Source organism: Physella acuta, unplaced genomic scaffold (genome assembly GCF_028476545.2).
Source record: "Physella acuta isolate Inbredline_101_S28 unplaced genomic scaffold, ASM2847654v3 ptg000856l, whole genome shotgun sequence".
Classification (NCBI taxonomy): domain Eukaryota; kingdom Metazoa; phylum Mollusca; class Gastropoda; family Physidae; genus Physella; species Physella acuta.
The window spans coordinates 23,911-46,839 of NW_026732373.1; the positions used below are offsets into that span (position 1 = coordinate 23,911).

General features: G+C 35.9%; 2 protein-coding genes across 5 annotated transcripts in view; one reads left to right on the top strand and one right to left on the bottom strand.

Moving 5' to 3' along the window:
* The window catches only part of LOC131952171 (protein timeless), a gene marked incomplete at its 3' end in the record, with an annotated part of 36,188 nt that extends 21,430 nt beyond the window's left edge, over positions 1 to 14,758 (bottom strand). Inside the window, exons 1-3 of the mRNA XM_059314725.1 lie at positions 14,737 to 14,758; positions 12,756 to 13,141; positions 11,662 to 12,085 (exon numbers count right to left, since the gene is read on the bottom strand). Coding sequence (XP_059170708.1) covers positions 11,662 to 11,752 — 91 coding nt within the window. The remainder of the gene's footprint in view (positions 1 to 11,661; positions 12,086 to 12,755; positions 13,142 to 14,736) is intronic.
* A 245-nt stretch (positions 14,759 to 15,003) lies between these two features.
* The window catches only part of LOC131952177 (acyl-coenzyme A thioesterase 9, mitochondrial), a 30,468-nt gene continuing 22,542 nt past the window's right edge, over positions 15,004 to 22,929 (top strand). The window contains exons 1-2 of one of the 4 annotated variants that reach the window (XM_059314737.1): positions 15,004 to 15,135; positions 19,801 to 19,923. The gene's annotated coding sequence lies outside the window, so the exon portion shown is untranslated. Of the gene's footprint in view, positions 15,136 to 16,973; positions 17,073 to 19,800; positions 19,924 to 22,929 lie in introns of those variants that run through there. The other 3 variants (XM_059314736.1, XM_059314735.1, XM_059314733.1) reach the window with 3 other exon arrangements.

Consider the following 22,929-nt stretch of genomic DNA (forward strand, 5'->3'; position numbering starts at 1 on the left):
GCACCGGGTCTGTGGGTCAGTGATAGCACCGGGTCTATGGGTCAGTGATAGCCCTGGGTTTGTGGGTCAGTGATAGCACCGGGTCAGTGATAGCCCTGGGTCTGTGGGTCAGTGATAGCCCTGGGTCTGTGGGTCAGTGATAGCCCTGGGTCTGTGGGTCAGTGATAGCACCGGGTCAGTGATAGCCCTGGGTCTGTGGGTCAGTGATAGCCCTGGGTCTGTGGGTCAGTGATAGCCTGGGTCTGTGGGTCAGTGATAGCCCTGGGTCTGTGGGTCAGTGATAGCCTGGGTCTGTGGGTCAGTGATAGCACCGGGTCTGTGGGTCAGTGATAGCCCTCGGTCTGTGGGTCAGTGATAGCACCGAGTCTATGGGTCAGTGATAGCCCTGGGTCTGTGGGTCAGTGATAGCCCTGGGTCTATGGGTCAGTGATAGCCTGGGTCTGTGGGTCAGTGATAGCCCTAGGTCAGTGGTAGCCCTGGGTCTGTGGGTCAGTGATAGCCCTGGGTCTGTGGGTCAGTGATAGCCCTCGGTCTGTGGGTCAGTGATAGCCCTCGGTCTGTGGGTCAGTGATAGCCCTGGGTCTGTGGGTCAGTGATAGCACCGGGTCTGTGGGTCAGTGATAGCCCTCGGTCTGTGGGTCAGTGATAGCACCGGGTCAGTGGGTCAGTGATAGCCCTCGGTCTGTGGGTCAGTGATAGCCCTGGGTCTGTGGGTCAGTGATAGCCCTCGGTCTGTGGGTCAGTGATAGCCCTGGGTCTCATAGCAGTTGGTCATAATAATAATCATTGATAAATACACACATAGATAGATGGATAGATAGTTAGATTAGTAGATAGATAGATAGATAGATAGATAGTTAGATTAGTAGATAGATAGATAGATAGATAGATAGATAGATAGATAGATAGATAGATAGATAGATAGATAGATAGATAGATAGATAGATAGATAGATAGATAGATAGATAGATAGATAGATAGATAGATAGATAGATAGATAGATAGATAGATAGATAGATAGATAGATAGATAGATAGATAGATAGATAGATAGATAGATAGATAGATAGATAGATAGATAGATAGATAGATAGATAGATAGATAGATAGATAGATAGATAGATAGATAGATAGATAGATAGATTATATATCCCACCCAGGAGTTTCCATTCTACCGACCAGTTTACACGGTGAACCATCAATTTGTCGCCTAGAAAAACAAACCCAATGAGTCTTGTGAAGAAATCGAAGTGACACAAATAGCTAATCACAACAGATTATTTTTTAATTGGGATAAAAGGAGCCCGGGGAACGGATGATTAAAAATGTGTGTGGGAGTTGAACACCCGTGGGGGTGGGGGAAATCACGTGGTATAAAATATAAAAGTTGGAGTGACCTAACTAGGTGTTTGGTTGGGGTTGGAAGGGGGGGGGGGTGAAAAACAGCCGCGATGGGGTGGGTGGTACATAAAGGTGTGGGTGTTACCTGTAGGGGTGGGTGTTACCTGTAGGGGTGGGTGTTACCTGTAGGAGTGGGTGTTACCTGTAGGAGTGGGTGTTACCTGTAGGGGTGGGTGTTATCTATACGGGTGAGTGTTGCCTGTAGGATGGCGGTACCTGTAGGGGTGGGTGTTACGTGTAGGGTGGTGGTACCTGCAGGGTGGTGGTACCTGCAGGGGTGGGTGATAGGTGGTGGTACCTGTAGGGTGGGTGTTACCTGTAGGGGTGGGTGTTACCTTTAGGAGGTGGTGTTACCTTAGGGGTGGGTGTTACCTGTATGGGTGGGTGTTACGGGGTGGTACCTGTTGACAGGTATTTACGGTGAGCTGGAGTTGGTGACTGGTGTTGATCACTGATGTCGTCAAAAGTAAACAATTTTAAATAATTAAAGACGCAATTAACCTGGAGGGAAAAGAAGTAGCTGTAAACACCAATACAGACTGACTTGATTGTACTTCTACCTACAAGATAAAAGTACTCGGTAATTAGCGACAGGAAACATTCATTCAAGTTTAAGTCAGCCATTTCGATATTGTTGGGGGAAGCTGAAACATTCTTTATATGTAGGTCCACAACATTAAAGCTAAGGGTGGCGATTTTCTTTATAGTTATTTAAATAGTGGAGCATTATTATATATTTAAAATTGTTATTAAATATTTGTTTTAATTTAGAAATGTATATTATTTATTAGGAAATAATTTTAAAAATAAAGATTGTATGTAAAGGGACATAAGCTGTAGATATAATATTTTAATGAGTGTACACACGAATACGTAGATTATCAGCCCCAGATAACTAGATGGGAGATACATGAATAGATATAATGAGCGAAAAAACTGTTTATTGTTTGACACATTGGTTTTAGATTGCATTCATTTCACAGATATTTTCGCATCAACCATGTGATCTATTTTAACCAATGGCTGTATGGGTTCCCGCGCTTAAAACTCCATTTCAAAATGTTAAAAAATGTACTTTAATAATTAAGTTAATTACCACCATAATTACAAAATGATATGAAAAACTATGTTATTGAGTCATTTGTTTATTTAATGTTAGATTGTTTACAAAAAGTCCATCTAGGGGCGGGGCTGTGCCACATTTGACGAGCATTTGTTCCACGCCTCTGACAACCAAGAGAGGTGGGCCGTCATGGTGGATGAAGGTCAATGCCGTCAAACAGCCAGCTAATTATTGTAAACGTCATTAACTGGTGCGACACGTTTACTTTTGGGTTTATTTAAGTACCGTGTGTTAATGTGTGCATACATTTATGTTAAATGAGCCAATATCCGGTTAGAAGTGGGCTCCCCACTTCCCTTGAATGTAGCGCGCATGATTTCTTGCGGCACGTGTCGGCTTAGCTGACAGCCCCCAGCAAATGTATCAATGCGCGGTGTAAAAAAAAAAAAAAGAGCATTGACAGAGCAAAGTTCGGGGTTGGAAAACACGAAATATGTCATTGTCATGCGCAGTTTATCAACTCCATCTTCAAAAGATTAGAACATTTTTAATCAATAGTTTTCCGACTACAAACAGGCATAACGTGTGTTACTGCACGCATACACAATCGCCCATGTGTTGTAAACATGCCCACGTTTATATAAATACCTCTCTTTTAAAACCACGTACTACAGTTTTAGTTCTACACGTTAATATTTTTTATTCAAAGAGAAAAAAAAAACAGAAAGCTAACCACAGATTGTAACAAATTTAATTTGAGTTCAGACAATGGTGTGTGTGTTAAATGAAATTAAAGGACTAAATGTAAGACTAAAAAAAAAGCCAATCTCGGGTTGTCATGACGACGGCCAGAAGGCATCTATTTTCAGACAGTTTGCGTCCAACTTGAAAGGAAACATTTCTAATTAAATTTCAAATGTATCAGAAAACCAAAGCTCGCATCGACTGTTGAAAAATTGATAAACCAACTCTCACATCGACTGTTGAAAAATTGATAAACCAACTTTCATATCAACTGTTGAAAAATTAATAAACCAACTTTCATATCAACTGTTGAAAAATTAATAAACCAACTTTCATATCAACTGTTGAAAATTTGATAAAGGTATTAAAAAACCAATACCCATATCGACTGTTGAAAAATTGATAAACCAACTTTCATATCAACTGTTGAAAAATTAATAAACCAACTTTCATATCAACTGTTGAAAAATTGATAAACCAACTTTCACATCGACTGTTGAAAAATTGATAAACGAACTCTCACATCAACTGTTGAAAAATTAATAAACCAACTTTCATATCAACTGTTGAAAAATTAATAAACCAACTTTCATATCAACTGTTGAAAAATTGATAAACCAACTCTCACATCAACTGTTGAAAAATTGATAAACCAATTTTCACATCGACTGTTGAAAAATAGATAAACCAACTCTCATATCGACTGTTGAAAAATTGATAAACCAACTTTCATATCAACTGTTGAAAAATTGATAAACGAACTCTCATATCGACTGTTGAAAAATTGATAATGGTATTAAAAAACCACTTCCCATATCGACTGTTGAAAAATTGATAAAGGTATTTAAAAAAACCACTTCCCATATCGAGTGTTGACAAATTGATAAAGGTATTAAAAAAAACCACTTCCCATATCGAGTGTTGACAAATTGATAAAGGTATTTAAAAAACCCACTTCCCATATCGAGTGTTGACAAATTGATAAAGGTATTAAAAAAAACCACTTCCCATATCGAGTGTTGACAAATTGATAAAGGTATTTAAAAAACCCACTTCCCATATCGAGTGTTGACAAATTGATAAAGGTATTAAAAAAAACCACTTCCCATATCGAGTGTTGACAAATTGATGTAGTTCGTCTACTAGCCGCGGGGGCCATCTTAGAGCTACACCCAAGTAGGTCAGCTAGGCTCTATTTATAGAACTAATTGTTAGTATGTCTGGGAAATGTTGATTCCTTTATTGTTCAACAAGACAAAAAACTATGGGTGGGGACTGACCACCTGCTCACCAGTTGTCTTCTGTAGGCGGGTTCGTTGAGTGTGTAAGGGGGGGGGGCATTCTAGTAGACCGTTGAATAGGTTGATCTTCTTAGTCCACATCAGGTGGGGGGGGGGGGGGGTAACTGAACATTCTAGAAATGGAACCAGTTGATCTTCTTGGTTTACATCGAGGGGAGGTAATCGATATGTAAGGAGCGACGATGAAAAACGGGGGGGGGGGGGGGGGGGAGAGAAAGACCAAGAACTTGAAAGCTGTTTACAACTTAATGTTGAAAGGTTGTGTACACGTTGTTGTTTTTTGGCATAGATGTAGTAGCTAGAGAATGGATCTTGTGTTAGTATGTGAGGTGTTTTAAATTTTGTTGACAAAAACTTGACAAATGTTGTGCTTGCCGTACTGGTATTGTGAATAGTGTGCACGGCATAGACGTCCAGTAAAATCAAGGACAATATGCAATGCTAATAAAGTAGCTTCTAACATTGCTTTTATATAATGCAAATGTCTGACGTCACACCATCTGAACACCCCCCCCCACCCATGGACAACCCCTAACTCATGTAGGTCGAACATAGCCAGATACAAATAGAATTAATACAAGCCAAATAACTCATGTATGTTCGGACTTTGGCCAGATTCAAATAGAAATACAAGCCAAATAACTCATGTAGGTACGACTTTGGCCAGATTCAAATAAAAATACAAGCGAAATAACTCATGAAGGTCTGACTTTTGGCCAGATTCAAATAAAAATACAAGCGAGGTAACTCATGTAGGTATGACATAGCCAGATACAAATAGAAATACAAACGAGGTAACTCATGTATGGCCTGACTTAAGGCCAGGCTCAGTCAACAACCACCCCGATAGATCTTCCTACAGCCATCTCGTGCGATAGTTATTTAGGCTCCAGAGTTATTGATTACAGTATTAGCGAAATGACCGGTTATACTCTGACGTCGTATGAGCAGGATTGGTCTGAAGTGTTTGGTGTGCTGTATATTTACAGCTGTGTACCACCAGTGTTTCTTTCAGACTTTTTTTCTCCCGGGGGGGGGGGCGCGACGACACGATTAAAAGTATATATTTTCTATATAAATTTCATTTCGTTCGGATGCGGTAGACTCTCTCCGGCCCTACCCCCCCCCCCCCCCCCCCCCGAAGAGATGTCTGGAAGAAACACTGTACCACACACACACCAGTGCCTGCCGTCCATCATGGGATGGTAATAGATCATTGCGCTACGTCCTCAATACATGTTAGTTGTGATAGATTTCAGACAGTGTAAGTAGTGTATGGTACCGTCCAACAACACGTGATGTGTATGTGTGCTGCAGCCTCGCTCTGACATGTTTACTTTGGGTTGTGTTGGTGTGTAACATACACAGACACATTAGGAGATAAAATGGTAACTGGATACACATATGGTGTTGAGAAGACTAATTGGGAGAAGGGTCACGGAAACGGAAGTGGGGAAAGAGATCAATGACAGGATTGGATGGGCAGAAGAAACAAACCAATGCAGAAAATCTAGGTCTAGAGAAGTAGACCAATTGAAACCTTTAGGTTTGGAGAAATAGACCAATTCACAGAGTTATGTTGGGAGAGATAGAACAATGCACTGAGTTATGTTGGGAGATATAGACCAATTCACAGAGTTATGTTTGGAGAAATAGACCAATTCACAGAGTTATGTTGGGAGAAATAGACCAATTCACAGAGTTAGGAAATAAGAAATAGACCAATTCACAGAGTTATGTTGGGAGAAATAGACCAATTCACAGAGTTAGGAAATAAGAAATAGACCAATTCACATAGTTAGGTGTGAAAAAATAGACCAATTCACATAGTTAGGTGTGAAAAAAATAGACCAATTCACAGAGCTATGTTGGAAGAAATAGACCAATTCATACATTTAGGAATGGAGTAATAGACCAATTCACGGGGTTAAGTGTGGAGGAATAGACCAATTCACAGAGTTAGGAATGAAGAAATAGACCAATTCAAACAGGTGTGGTTATGAAACAACAATAACTATCCTCCACGATGTTGAGGTCTAATCTTGATACGCGGCAGTTAGTGGATGGACTCAGGTAGTTTAGACGTGGTGTCATCAGTAATATACTTTCATGTCTGATTCAAGTTAATTAAAGATTTACATATTGTTTCTGTAGTTAACCTTATTAAAGGGTTGTTAACTTCTTTAAAATGTAAACAAATCTAATTTTGTAGAGTTTTTTTTTTTTGTAATTTTAAAAGGTGGGCGGGTAACGCTTGAAATGGGAGAAACCTTTCAAGAATGACGTCAACAAGTATTAGCGTGAGTAGCTCTACCAAACGGAAATTCCCCGATTCTAAAAAAAAAAAAAGATTGTGACCTTAGAGTTTTGTAAACACCGCTATTTTCAAGTTCGTCACAACATAGGAGTGAGTAAAGGCCAGCTAGACCTGTGTGTGTGTGGTGTTGATATTTGTGTGTGTGTGTGTGTGTGTGGGAGGGGGGGAAGGGTCAGTGTGTGTTGGTGTGAAAAGGGTTAGGGGCGTTGTTAACTTTCCATGCCACTATAGTACTACAGTCAAGACCTTTTTTTTAACTGATCGTTATTCCAAGAATAGAAGAGACAGTGGGAAATCTAGAATGTAGAAAATGAACATAAAAAAACTTTCCCTTGCTGGTATTATCTTTGTCTAGTGAAACGGAGGAGAGAGGGGTGGGAAATCTAAATGACTGGGGAGCCTGAATAAAACCACGCCGACGGGTATGCATGATAAAAAACGATATCGTTGTTATGGTTAACAAAATCCATAAAAAACGTTTTAATAACAAGCTTTTATGTAACAATGCACTAAAAAGATATTTTTTCCCCACTAAAAATTATTTTCTTTAAATATATAATAATACACTACTATTTAAATAACTGTAAAGAAAAGCACGAGTCACTATATTATCTATTGGATACATACATTTACTACTATTTAGGCATCCAATTAAGTAAAATTTTATGTCAGATTGCATTGCCTTCAAGTCTTAAACCACGTGCCAACTTTGAAACCAATCTGACAATAAGAAGTACCCGAAATTTCGCTCGAGCGTTTCGATCTATGACGTCAGATTAACAGACTGTCGACAGACTGGACGAGGAAGTTAAATAAAAGTTAGTAAAAATACAAAAACGTATACTATCCAAAGAATATCACTGTGTTTAGTGGTAGGGAGTGTGGTATGCATCCTTAACAATAGCATAATATGTAACATTATAGACACCCTTCACTATCAGTGTTTCTTTCAAACAATTTTATTCAGGGGGGGGGGAATTGAAACTTTCGGGGGAGGGAGGGGCGGTCTTAAATTTCAGGGGGCTGGTTCAATTAAAACTTTTTTATAGTTCTATATATTCTATTTCGTTCGGGGAGGGGGTGTGGTAGACTTTCTATATATATGATCTGTTTCGTTGGGGAACGGGTTAGACGTACTCTCCCGGAGAGAAGAGATGCCTGAAAGAAACGCATTTCACACTCACCGAGATGAAACCCACACATTATAAATTATAAACCTATCCCCGAGAACCAAACACATACACGCGCATCAAATAGTGCATCACCAAGCAATACGTTGGTAGGCAGGTGGGGTAGGTGTTCAATGAGGCAGGTGGGGTAAGTGTTCAATACATGTAGTCGAACCAGGTCAACGAGCAGGTTTCTGCTATTGATTGACAGATGATGGGTAGGTGGTGCCAGTAAAGGTATTCGGTGCCAGGTCTGTTATTACACGGCTCGACATCAATTAAAACTTGCAGTAGTCTTGTTATAGTTTTAATACGTACAGGAGAAAAGGGAATATGGTGGTGCTGGAACTATTTACACCCCCGCCCTTCTGGAAGTTCTGCGTATAAAAAATGGAATTTTTTGTTGTTCGAAGTTGGTGCGGTGTGTGTGTCTAATGAATGAAAAGTGGAATGTGTGTGTGTGTTTGTGTGACGTGTTTGTGTCTTACTGATGTTTGAAAAATGGAAGGAAATTATATTTGAAAACGTGTTGTCTGCATATAATGTCACACTTCTGTGTTTAAAATGAATGCTTCAGTCACAAGAAACACTGATTCGAACTCAGGACTTTCGGGTTAGCTGTCTAACGCTCTACAGCTAGGCCAAACCGTCTCATCCATGTGCATTAAACAGAAGTCACGCTGATATATACAAATTAATTAACAGCAAGCAAACCCAAATACAGACTCTCTTAAAGAACCAAGTTTTTGCATAGTCTACATCGGACTGACGAGTTTCTTAGCCTGCTGACGATTTGCCCCCCCCCCCCCCCCCCAGGCATTCAATGGCAACAAAAGACGTCGGGTTTATCTGGCAACTCGTGTAGCAGCCGATAGATGCCGTCTGCTGGGTTCCTGGAAACTGCAGCCCCGCGCAATCATTGGCTGCATTTTTAATTTTCTCGCAGCTGACAATGGCCTTGAAAATCTACAATATAGAATCACACTTTCCGTGCAGAAAAAAAATAGAGGGGGGGGGTCGGGTGGTTGGACCGTTGGGGTGGGGCTGGGTGATGTGGAGGATGAGATAGATGGAGTCAAGGTTTCTTATATTGTTCTCTAAGGGGGAGGGTCATTTAAAATTTGCCGGGGGGGGGGGGGGGTGCAGACACTGGTTAAAGAATCTATGTTCCAAATAAATATTAGTGTATTCCAACTACGTTTTCTTAAATATCGAAATTGTGGTGTACTCGTGTGTGTGTGCGTGCGTGCGTGTGTGTGTATATGAGAACTGTTGAAAAAAAAAACCTAGGCAAAAGCCTATTGGCAAATAAATCCAAAGGCCCAAATGTAGAAGGATACACACCATACATAAAGCAACTTGTAACACCACTAGACAGGTACTAGATTAGTATCCCCGGGGAAAGAAGAATGTAGGTAGGCTAAATCAACCTTGGAAAAGGTCTGCTGGCAGTGAAGCAGAAGCAGGCGGAATGTCGTGGACCCAACTTGGAGGAATCGTCCAAAACCGTGTACGAAGGAAAGGCGTGGGTGCCTCCCTATGCTAAACAAGGGGCCCAAATGTATGTTGATAAAATTTATGTACGTGTCGTGTTTTTACTGTGAGACTACATATGTACATATTTTGAGGGTCCATAATGAGTTCTAACCCCCCCCCCCCCCCCACCACCACCACCACCAACAATCCCCTGACTTAGCCACGGGCTAGTACACCACACACTACCCATTTTCAGGTGAAGCGGCCTGTTCTAATTTATGCTGGGCATCAACGACAGGGCCGCATCAGGACGGGTGTAGAATAAAAGGCCGACATCCAAATGGCCGACACGGAGTAAATGCCGACAGACTATAAGGCCGACGGATCACATACCCCAGCCACGTTTTTTAATTAGTGTGGTTTTAACAGGAATGTTACCAAGCAATACTTTCAACTTAAAAACTCGCCTCACTAAAACAAACCAGTCCAAAAGTTGGGGGTCAATGACGCTGATGCCGTATCTCTCCTAGAACCTTCCATAACGGATGTTTTGACAACGTCATTTCCGGTTAATGAGATGAGATGTGTGAAATGGCGATAAGATTAAAAGCTTTATTGTCACAGTGTGTAAGGGACTACACTAATCGCATCACATACGTCATGCTGGGGAATTGAGCAGAGTTAAGCCCCTTTTACCACAAAAATATAGGCATACTTATTCCCCCTTCCATTGTCTTTTATAAGATCCAAACATTGTGTCAAATATATTCAGTAATTTAGGTGTACTGTGTGATACAAACCATTAACATATACTCAAATAATATTTTATTGTTTTATTAAATAGGTCTAACGTAATCTAATAACTAAAATTTATAAAAATTGTATTAAACTAAAATATTTTAGTTTGAACATAGTAGTAGGACATAATCATTAAATTAATTATAATTAAAATTTTGATTGTAACTTTAGTTATGTACTAGTTTTCATTAAAAAAGGGACTGTACAGCATATGGAAATAATATCCTAGCCCTGTTTTGTAGATTTTGTTAAATATTTAAGCCAAATTTTTTAAAATTCAAAACTGTTACGTTCAAAAATTATTATTTAAAATAAATTAGTTGTCCAAACTTAGCTCTATTTTAAAAACAAATTTCACTAAGCGGATGGACAGTTTAAAAAACGTTGAAGTAGTTGAGTTAGGAACTAAAGGTTAATGTGTTCAGCATTGCACATTATCTTTAAAAATTAATGAAGATAATGGCCAAAATAAAATAACTTTAAGATTAACAAGTTCAAGCGTCCAGAAATTACTTTTTTTCGTCACGAGTTTTCTAATTGCATTGGTCAAAATAGTGTGGCCTTGGCCAATATATAAAATATAGTGTAGACTTGGCCAATATACAGGGATGGACTAGCTGTGTCCAAGTGGCCGGGGAAATTTTTTTTAAAGCCAATTTATACAGTGTAGCCTTGGTCAATATGATTGTACAGTGCAACATTGGCCAATTTATACAGTGTAGCCTTGGTCAATATGATTGTATAGTGCAACATTGGCCAATTTATACAGTGTAGCCTTGGTCAGTATAATTGTATAGTGCAACATTGGCCAATTTATACAGTGTAGCCTTGATCAATACGATTGTATAGTGCAACATTGGCCAATCTATACAGTGTAGCCTTGGTCAATATGATTGTATAGTGCAACATTGGCCAATCTATACAGTGTAGCCTTGGTCAATATGATTGTATGGTGCAACATTGGCCAATTTATAGTGTAGCCTTGGCCAATATGATTGTATAGTGCAACATTGGCCAATTTATACAGTGTAGCCTTGGTCAATATGATTGTATAGTGCAACATTGGCCAATCTATACAGTGTAGCCTTGGTCAATATGATTGTATAGTGCAACATTGGCCAATCTATACAGGGTAGCCTTGGTCAATATGATTGTATAGTGCAACATTGGCCAATCTATACAGTGTAGCCTTGGTCAATATGATTGTATAGTGCAACATTGGCCAATCTATACAGTGTAGCCTTGGTCAATATGATTGTATAGTGCAACATTGGTCAATCTATACAGTGTAGCCTTGGTCAATATGAATGTATAGTGCAACACTGCCAAATCTATACAGTGTAGCCATCTACTGCCAAAAAGATTTACAGAAAGATTTTAAAAATATTCTTACCTTCGCAGTCATCACTGGGTAGAAAGACACCATCAACCATGTCCCCTAGGACATAGCTGGAGCCTATGGGCTCCATCATATTCCACTCCATGGTAGATACCTTTCCTCTTTGATCTCACACAGAAAGTACTGCAGGTGTTAGTTGATGTGAGGTATATGCAGGTGTTAGCTGATTTGAGGTATATGCAGGTATTGGCTGATGTGAGATATATTCAGGTATTGGTTGATGAAATTATTGTCAAACACTGAACTGTATTTAAGTAATGGCTGGTACCATGTTAGGTTTTTTAAAATATAAGTTGGCCCTGAAGGAAAGTTCTGCTGTATTTAAGTGTTAAGTACAGAAGTCCTATGAAAGTTCAGTTCACAGATTTTAAAGCTGGGCATTTTTAATTTCGGTGGACGTGGATTCCAGTTTGCTCATCTGAAACAGAAGAAGTAAAGATACAGTATAGTATCAGAGCAAAGTTTTAAGTGAAATACTGTAGCTATGTAATGTCACCATTAGGAACAATATTTCATCTGTAATTAATAAACACCAGTAAACATAATTTTTGGAAATGTTGGCAACTTAATCGTGTGGCAAAAGAAAGTCTAAGCCGAGCTAAGAAGAAACTAAATTTTATGTTAAATAAGCAAAGAAGCAAGAAGGTATTAAAATAAAAAAATAAAAATTCACAAAACTATCACTATTTATGAGTGTAAACCTGTTTCTATCAAAAGCCATCTACTAAAAAATGCTAATTTCATTAAATACAAATTCAAAAAATATATCAATTGAATTAATACACAACAATATATTTTTTTAAATATATAAATTTAATTTAACATTTAAAAAAAACATTCCTTTTAAATTGTAAAAGGCAAGCAACAGCTGCTCAGAAAACATCGTAACTACCTGAACACAAAATGTCACTGATAACTGTAACCAGTTTTTGTTTCCTTTTTCTTTACAAATAAGTTACATAACAGGAAAAAAAAAAATTAGTTGCATAACAAACTATTTTTAGATATTCAGACTGTGACCTCAAAACCAGAATTTTTAAAAACTGTCTTAGGGCCAGATACTAAAGTAATAAATTATTTTTTTTTACCTGCCAACCAAAGTAAAATAATTAGCTGAAACTGAAACAAAGAAACAGGCTTAGTCAGCTGTAGTTTGGGCACGTAATTATCTGTCTGACGTAATAACTTTAGCTGTCGGAAAAGCGCATTTACACTTCAAATATCCAAAAGTTGAATACATAACTTTTATTCCTAAACCAGTCCATTTTCTGATTCTGCATTTGCTTTTTCAAAATGATCTAAGCACAACACATTGTTAATGCAACTTAGAAAAAAAACTGATGAATTTGAAATTTGATACTTTAGCCAATCCTGGCATTTTTATAATTATCTGTCACACGATATTTCTCTATTTCTACATTTTTTTTTCTTCAAGCTCTAATTTATAGCACTGCCTTACGTGGCAGACAAGACACTGTAATTCAAACAAAAATGATTAGTTAGAAAATGCTGCAGTATCCAATCGCTGATTTATAGCATGATGTCAAATTAACAAGATAAAATTACCCTGAGGAAATTTTAAGATTTGAAGTTAAATTAGATTATTGGTAGTTTAAATTTTTAGAGGTATTTTAGATTCCTTTTTCTTGAGCATACTAATATGTGTTTAGCCTAGCTGTGTATGTGAAGCCTATTTTAATGTCTTTGGTTTAATGTAAAACAGGATGGGTGATTAAATTTTAAATATAACAAATAAAACTCTTTGTTTAAGACATAAATATCTCCACCTTCAAGATTGAGCTGTTATGGAATATAGGAATATAAAAGATTATAAGTTTCAGAAACATGTATCCACTTTTCTTTCAATCAAATGACTAATTACTGATAATGATACTTCAATTTCAACCTTAAAACCAGATTTAAGGCAAATGGAATGTTAACCTAAGGAGTCATCGATAAAATGCCTCAGATTGTATAAATGATTTTAGCCCAATCATTAAAATAAGTCACTCAACCCTCTTAAAGACCACCACCAAATTTCAGACCCCCCCCCCCCTCGAAAAAAAAAAATGAAAATTGCATCTTTTTTTTAACATTTAATTTTATTTTTCTAAAAAAATTGAGTACATTAATCAATTTTATAACATTTTACAAAAGTCATTTTGCAACGCAAAATAACTACAAACATTACTGTTATAAATGCAAATATGTCTCACTTTATTAACCCCCCCCCCCCACCTCTTCCACCTCATTGTAAAAGCCTGACCCCCTCCCTTTCCAATTGTGACATCATTTATTGATGCCCCTAAGACTTATTAAAGATATAATTTCATTATGGGTGTGGCTAATAATTTGATGACTTAAAAGTGGTAGAGTCATATGTGAAAGGTATCTTTATTTTCTTTTATTTATTGCTCACCTGTGGTTTATTGATTAGGGATTTTTCAATTCCCCTACCTAACACCCACTTCCTACACCACTCACAATATCAGAACAGCCTTTTGAAAAAAAAAAACAATTGCCAAATTTTTTTTCTAGTTCTACATAAGATCATTATTACACAAGTAAATAAGAATAAATAAATAAATTAGCTTGAAATACAGGCATGTAGCATTATTCAGTATTAGGGCCTATTTCAAATTCTAAAAATATTTTTTCCCAAATTTGACACTAATGATCACTAATGTCTGACACTGTGAAAAAAAATATGAAGAGGCTTGAAAAGTAATGTAGTGTAGTAGTGTAGAATCTAGTAGGCCTAGCCTAATACATTTTTATTTCATTTTAATACCTTTTTTTAGCCTTTATAATAATTGTGGCCTATTAGATCTAGATCTAGTAATACTAATAGTACTAATAGTATTACACTTACTTAGGCCCACACTTCCTACAGTCAACTCAAAAGTATTACATTATTTGGACTTTTAAAAAATATTAAAATAGGTTAGGGACTAATAAAACTAATATATTTCAATAGGATAACTAACAGAATACAAATTATACACATTATGATAAAAAGTTTGTCCACATTTTATGAAATAGTTTATGTTATATACTACACTCACGCACGTTTTCTTAAGTAAATAAAACAAATACAGCTCTAGTTCACCAGTAATTAGGTATCAACGTCACCGTGTGTAAAATCAGCCAACATTTTTTTTTAGCCTTTGGGACCTACGTTAGAGCCTTACAGGCACTGCCCGGATGTCAACAAATATACATGCAATCTAAATATAGAATTCAAGGTCAACGTAACTATGCTGTGTCGATCGCGATTCATTCTCAAAGTTAACTGGGTTAACAGTCGCCTATTCAGTTTTTCACCTGCAATTAAAATCTTGATTTCTGAACTTTAAGTTAATGTTTTTGAAATTATTGTGGGGAAGCATAAATATCGATAGCACACGCAACGCTATTTCACGTTGGGACCCTGACACGTGAATACCTAGTCACGTTATCACAAGCGGTGTACGTAGAAATGTTTCAGTTGCGTCCCTTTAAGAATGTTGAGTACACGTTATTTGTTGTCTTTTTTCCCCCAAAATATTATAGTAATTTTTTTTGTATGTTTTAACAGTTAATTAGTGTAAAAATTTTATGGAAAATTCGCTTGAGTAGGCATAATGTCATTTGCTTAACATATATACATTTACAAATATTTATATAAAGGTCTAGTCACGGCCGTCCATAAACGAAGTCATATTCTAAGTCATGCGTGTTGGGGAAGTTCGGGGCTGTGTTATATGAAGTTTGGGGGGGGGGGGGTGAGTGGAGAGAATATGAGACATCATAGTGGATAAAGAACCGTACAAGTCTAGAGGATATATAAATATATGTGCCTACTTGTAGCCTAAAGCCCTATTATATTGGCCTACGTATAACCATATATATATATATATATATATATATATATATATATATATATATATATATAAATTTAAAATGTGCTGAAATGTATCACATTTCAACCTCATAACATTTATTCGTTTTCCTCACTCTTAATATGATCCGTGTTTTACCTGTGTAGAATCGATACGACATTGACACAATAGCACTGACAGAAAACACACCTTTCAAAACTAGGTCACAGTTCTGTGAACTTGAACTTGGTCTAGATAAATTCACACAGTAGATGTGTAGTTTGTCTAGTTTATAATTACATCTATGTAGTAATTCACTTTGTTTAATTCACATTAAATATTAATTTAAAAGCTTAGCACTAATTTTAGTTTATGTCGACTTTAATTACGCAGCTGCTCAATAAATTAACTTCAGACTGACGAGAAAAGGAATAGATAGATTTTATAAATTTAAATTATGTAGAGTAGCCTAATATTAACTCTCCTTACTTTTAATCAAACAGCTGCCAATTTCAGTATAATATGATTTGGTCTAGACCTACTCTTGTGGATATATATCTAGAATCTGTCATGATGTAATATTTTTAGCGCGATCAGCTGTCAATTTTTTTTCTCTTATAACTGCTCTTACGAGCATGACTTCAGAATCAGAGCTAAATTAGCCTATGTTTATAAAAACTAATAAATAATTAAAGTATAAAAGTAAGCCTACGCTGAAATATCGATATTAACTTACTGCCCACATGAGCTGTTATCTAGCGTAAATACAATGCTAATTACTAATTCTCATAAAGTTTCATAAGTTATGATAAGAGACATTCAAACTATAAAATATTGCCAACATACCCGACTGCATAACGGTAGTACTAGATCTAGACTAGTAGGCCAATAGACGCATCAACAAGTGCTAAGTAGCCTATTGAATCTTTAGTAGACTATACAAATACAAGAGCGCACTTGGGTGCGGGCGGACTCAAAATTGTCTTATAAGTTACTGAGTGCTGGGCGTGTGCCGCATAGATCTAGAATCTAGCAAATCGCAGTGGCTTTCGGGATAAAAGTGACATTGAGCAGTCTCTAAAAAAAAAAAAAGGGGGGGGGGGGACGACGACGACGACGACGACCAAGTACCACTACCAGTCTCCCAAATCTAGATCTAAAATCAGAGTAATTCTCAGTCTCAGTAATGTTAGTCATTATCTAAGCAAACAGGGGTCCAATTTGCAAGCGATTTTAATGTAGAACTAATTAGACCCTAATAGCTGAATACTGTTAATAATTTGAAACGGTTAAAAATGTAATGAAATGGGTCTATTCTAATAAGTCATTACTTAATAGGATTATATTAATCTTGTCTAGTAACATGAGCCCTTGTAAAATACCATCTTGTTTTGCTAAGGGCATGTTGTAATTTTTATTTTTACATTTTATATTAAAAACCTTGACGGAAAAATAATAACGAACCGCGAGCCAATTTTTTTCGACTTTCACTGCTTGTCGATCACGGGCTACTGACAAGTAAACTTTCTAAGTCTAAGTAAACTTGTAACTCACTTGCTAATTTTGATATGTATTAAGGACTATTTTTAAAATCTTTTAGTCTAGTTAGTATTTTAATCTAGATCTAGTTATTAATATTTTGATTAAACGTCGCCGTATTTCCATGAGTTTGAGTTGCGCTACGCCACTACGGCTACCGTAGCCGCTACGGGAGGGAGCTAAACAGCTGAGCTAGAGAAGAGTAGATCAAAAGATCTAGCTTACAAGAGCTAGATTCTAGTTATTCTAGTATTAGTACTAGCTTGTCATGACTAATTAGACTAGAAATGTATGATCTAGATCTAGTCTATTCTCAAGCTAGAGACAAACTAAGTCTAGAGACTTTTGAAATTATCAAAAATAAATCTCAGGCATACAGACAGAGAAATGTTTCCTAATTTTATAACTATTTTCTATTAATTAATTATCACAGAATAGCCTAATTATATATTAATAAAATAGTCTACTAGTCTAGAAATCTAGATTACAGCCCAATCTGCAATATAGGATAGTAATTATGCCTAATTACTAGTAATTAGCATGCCTAGGCCTAAGTCATTTAGTAGGCCTATTTCAAAACAAAGATACTCTCCCATAGTCTCACTCACACACTATAATAGACTATAGTATAGGGCAGTATAGTATATAGACCTACTTACTTCTTATAGTAACCATAAGTATAAGCCAGCCTAAACCTAAATATGTGTGTATATTTTAGGCCTATAGGCCTAATTAGATATTAAAATGTATAGGGCAAATTGTATAGGCCCTAATAATAGTAATTTGTAGGCCATAAAATCTAAATACTAAATAAAGCCTAGGCCAAGTTTTTAAATTTATTATTGTTTATTTTTTATGTTCTGGATAGAACTGGTTCTACTCTGTCTCTTGGCTATATCTTTGTAAATTTGCATTTCAAGTTAGAAGTTAGTGGCTGTGTTTAGGTTTGAACACGTTTGTTTTTTAGTTGTTGTTGTTATTTTTAAGATAAAGGCAAATGATTACAACTGGCACATTGATGCTAGATAATATAGGTAATATAAATGTTCCAGTAAAATTTAAGTTACCAAAAAAAAAAAAGTCCTATGTCCAACTACAAATAATAAATTACTTTAAGAGACATGTTCTGGATAGAACTGGTTTTATATCTCTTTGTAAATTTGCATTCAAAGTTAGGCCTAGTGACCATATTTAGGTTTGTATATCTATTTTTATTTATTGCTATTTTTAAGATATATGCTAATGATAGAACTCTGCAGATTGATGCCAGTTTATGTAGATTTAAGAAAAATGCAAGTAGATTTTTAAAATGAGAAAAGTGACCACACTCAATTGGCTATTTAAGTGACATGTTCTGGATAGAACTGGTTCTGTTTGAAAAACTGAATCCAAAGTTAGTGACCATGTTTAGGTTTGCATACTTTTTGTTGTTGCTATTTTTAAGATATATTAATTAAAGTAGGCCTATACACATTGATGCTAGAGAAGGTAGGTATTAAAAACATGCTAATAAAATTAAAAGATGAGAAAAAGAACAGGCCTACAAATAATTGAATAGATTTGAAGGGCATGACATTGTAGTTCTATAAGCCTAATGACTGCCATGTGCCAGCAAGATAAAGGTTGGAGGTACAAAATTTGGTTACAGCATAGGTCTATGTGCATTTAAAAAGGTTATGATATAAACTGAAAAGTTGGCTTTATTTCATGCTTTTTAAAAGACTGTTTTGTTAGGTAAATAGGAATAAATAGTAATCAATTACTTGAAAGTGAACTGGGTTCATTAATTTAATCTAGGCCTAACTATTGTTCATTTAAAGAGAAAAATCTATCGGTCCTAGGCCTATGTACATTAATATGTATTTAGGCTATATATTATTACAAAATGTACAACTATACATAGTTAAACAAATATACAATATATAGGCCTACATAGATTTCTAACTTCATTTTTGTTTTTTTTACATGTATACTTTTATGTGATCTAAATTCATCTAGGTATCATGGGAACAAAATTCCGTAGCAATTATTAAACATCACTTTAATTTCACCTAGTGCTTAACATATATATATATATATATATATATATATATATATATATATATATATATATATATATATATATATATATATATATATATATATATATATATATATATATATATATATCTGTTAGATGGAACTTTGTTTTATAATTAAAGGGAATAGGTCAAAATATAATAATACAAATACAAATAATTTTCTTAAAACTGTTCTTTTTTTTTTTTTTTTGACTTACCATTTTGAAAATTAATTAAAAGTAAAAACAAAGAATCCTCTTTATACCTAGCGATCCATTGGGAAAATGAAGCAGAGTTCATGTTTCTTGACCACAGCATTTGAAGAGATGGTATGGTCAGCATTCAGCCACATTTACATTCCCCAACAAAAGTCAGGTACCCATCCGAGCTGGATGGACCAGGGGCCATCTTACAGTCACAAGTCTGTACTGAGATACTAACCTGCAGTTTGGGCTAGCAGCCAAACACTCTACCATTCAACCATGCCGTCCCTAATAATTTTAATACAAGCTTACCTATTTTAAAAATACTTCAGTATTTTATTTCAATTAAAGGAACAGTGGTGTTTAAATATGATACATAATGCTGTTTTAATAGCAATTTGACAAAGATACTACTGTATAACCTATCTTATTTAACTAATAGTTTAATGTTAAACCTGTAATTTTTCATAGATTTTCTTGTATGAAGTCAAAGTGAAGTAGCCATCACAGTTGTATTGACAACTTGAATTTCAATCTACACTGGGTGCTGAGCAGCTACAATAAATTCTTGAAATTAGAAACTGCTGACTGAAGGTAAAATAATTGATTAGCTTCCTAATACAATAAAACTATCTGAAAATATCTTCAAATCAAAACCTCCTAAACCACTTCTCTTTCATTTATTTAATTCACATTGTATTCCACTATATATTTTAACTATGTAAATATCATTCTTTTATTCCACATTTTACTATTATGACTTTAATATTTAAATGCTTATATATTAATGTCGTTAATATGTTTGTTAATAACGGCCAGTGTGAAAAAAATTTGGATACCAGATATTTTGCAGTTACTGTGACTGTTTTATTGTAGACCTACTATAATCTGAGTTAGAAAAATAAAATGAAAAGAATTTTTTAAACCTCAATTACAATTTTTTTTACCAAGTTTTCATTAAATTTGGAGTGTGGAAAATACAGCAAATTTAATCGGTATGGTTGAGTCGGTAAAGCTCATTTTTGCTAAACTGAAAAGTCTTGAGTTCGAATCCTCTGGCAGATGAGGCTCGTTAGCTGGGGACAGCCACTCTTCTAGGAGAGACAACTCCAAAATCAAACAACTGCTGCCTTGTAGTTTGTTCTTGGTTGGACAAAAGCTATGGAAGCAAATCCAAAAAGAAAAGCAGGCTGAAATCGGAGTCAATGGCCTCAATGACGCATAATCAGTTGACACGTATACTGAATTGTGTTGGAGGGGATCCCTTCCAACACTAAAATCAAGAACGAAGTAGAAAAATCAAATTGAAAAAATTTTAAGTCATGTCACTTAAATCTTACAATATTGTGGATCACCTACCCCCTCTTCTAAATATGTTTAGATCGCCACCAATGCCTTCCTCCACATTTTTGTGTGATGATTTTTACTTTCTCGTATATACGAAGTATAGAGAAAGTATTGTAATCGTGCAAAAAAAAAAAATCGAGATTTTTACAAATCTCGACGTTTTACACCTCACTGATACGGAAAAACATAATTTTGCAATCTTGTCCGTATGTCTGTGTGTGTGTGTGTCTGTCCGTGTGTAAACACGATAACTTGAGTACCGTTACAGCTAGGTGGATGAAATTTCATATATAGGTATTTTATCAAAATCGTAGATCCGTATCAACTTTTGAGCGATTTCCGATAACCGGAAGTGGTACTTTTCCTACTTTGAATTTTTCAAAAGCCTATAACTTGAGTACTATTTCAGATAGATAAATGAAATTTCACATGTAAGAAAAAGATCTAATTCTCTACCATCTGTTAAATTTTGAGTAATTTCCGTTGACTGGAAGTAGTACTTTACGCTACTTCCGATTTCTCAAAAAACTAATGTAAATTTTAAAAGTACTAATAATATTGCGCACTATTATGCGCTTTTTTATTTGGCGTTCACTTGGTGTGCAATTAATTTGTCTACGAGATTTTATTCTATTTTTAAAACTTTAAGTATTTAAAATGGATTAAAAATCATGTCTATAGCCCGAGTTCCCATCCCCTGTTATTTTATATAAGAATATTCGAGAAAGTTTAGGGGAGATCACTCCCGGTTTATTATGTTAATAAAGTTTAGAACTGGATAAACTGATATTTAGCCTGTATACACCTTGACAGTTGTTGTTATGCTGTCATAAAATTGAAAGCAGCTAAGTTAGTCAAGAAAGCAGTATTCCATTTTTATGTAACTTCGAATGTGTAGCATTCAGTAATGCAGCTGAAAATGATTTTTTTATTATTATTATTTTTTACCCTGTTTAGCTCGCCTGTGGCCGCTGCCCCAACTGCCCTCCCCTAGCTACTCCTCTGGGCCAGTGATGAGTGCTCAAATGTCATTCCCTTTTTTTTTTTTTTTTTTTTGCCAACACGTTGTTATATTAATGGTTGTGTTAAAAAATAATCCTTTAGTTGTAAAATTGTCCAAGTTTAATTAAAAGGTGATCTCCCCTTAAAAACTTTGGAACATATTTTAACATAATATAAATATAAATGCACCAGAACACTTACTGAAGGATTATCAAAATACTGAACCACACAGTATAAAAATAACTTGGTTACTGTGGTGGGAATACTTCAAATAGATGAGATTTTACAGTAATTGTTTAAACAAAATGGCGTTCTTGAAAATAGATTTTTAAAAAAATACTAATCAGGTAACTGTTAGAATCTAAATCAAAAGAAGGGAACTAATTCAGTTTAATACTTTAAATTTGTATTTGCAACAACTGTTTTAAATCTTACCTAAAAAAAATAGGTAGGAAAGTTTGTTTGGTGATTAACAAGAAAATGTTGCTGTATTGTAAGGCCTATAGCAGGGCTATACAATAGTATACATTAAAATGTGTGTATGGACTTAACGGTGATTAGAATAGACAGACTGATGCATACAGTCTATATTTATTTACATACTGATGAGTACTTGTGGTTACTTACTGTACATACTCTTGAAGTTTATTGATTGGAGAGTGTACTCACTGTGTGCGCATCAAGCAGACAAAAGAACGTAGAGCTATTATACAAAACCTTGTGTCGACATCTACTTACCCCGTGAGAAAAAACGGTAAAAAAAAACAACAGCTAGATCTAGATTTTAAATAGCAACTAACTTGAACTTACTCAACAAACGAACGTCTCAATGCTCAGGTCATCATCCGCTAGGTCTAGTTGCTGACGAGCGAGGGTTTGTTGACGAGCTGAGGGGGGACGGGACTGGGTGGGCAAGTCTGTGGACCCAATGTGGCCAGTCTCACTACCACACGGCACCACATTCATTACCAAAGTACCTTTCCTTTGTTACACGTTTTCGTGTCATGTAGATCTACATCCGACCACTTCTAATTATAGATGATACAGTCTCATTAGGCCTAAGTATCAATGGTTTAGGAGCTTTGTTTATTAAAGGGAGGCTACTCTGATACGTCTCCACGTGCAGTGACGCGCTCTTTGCGCTATACCCGCGCGTTCAAAACACTGCCTTTTGTCTATAGGCTAAAAGTTAGCCGTAGTCAATGGTATCAATTTGAAAAAAATAATAAATCATTCTAGCTCAATGGTTCT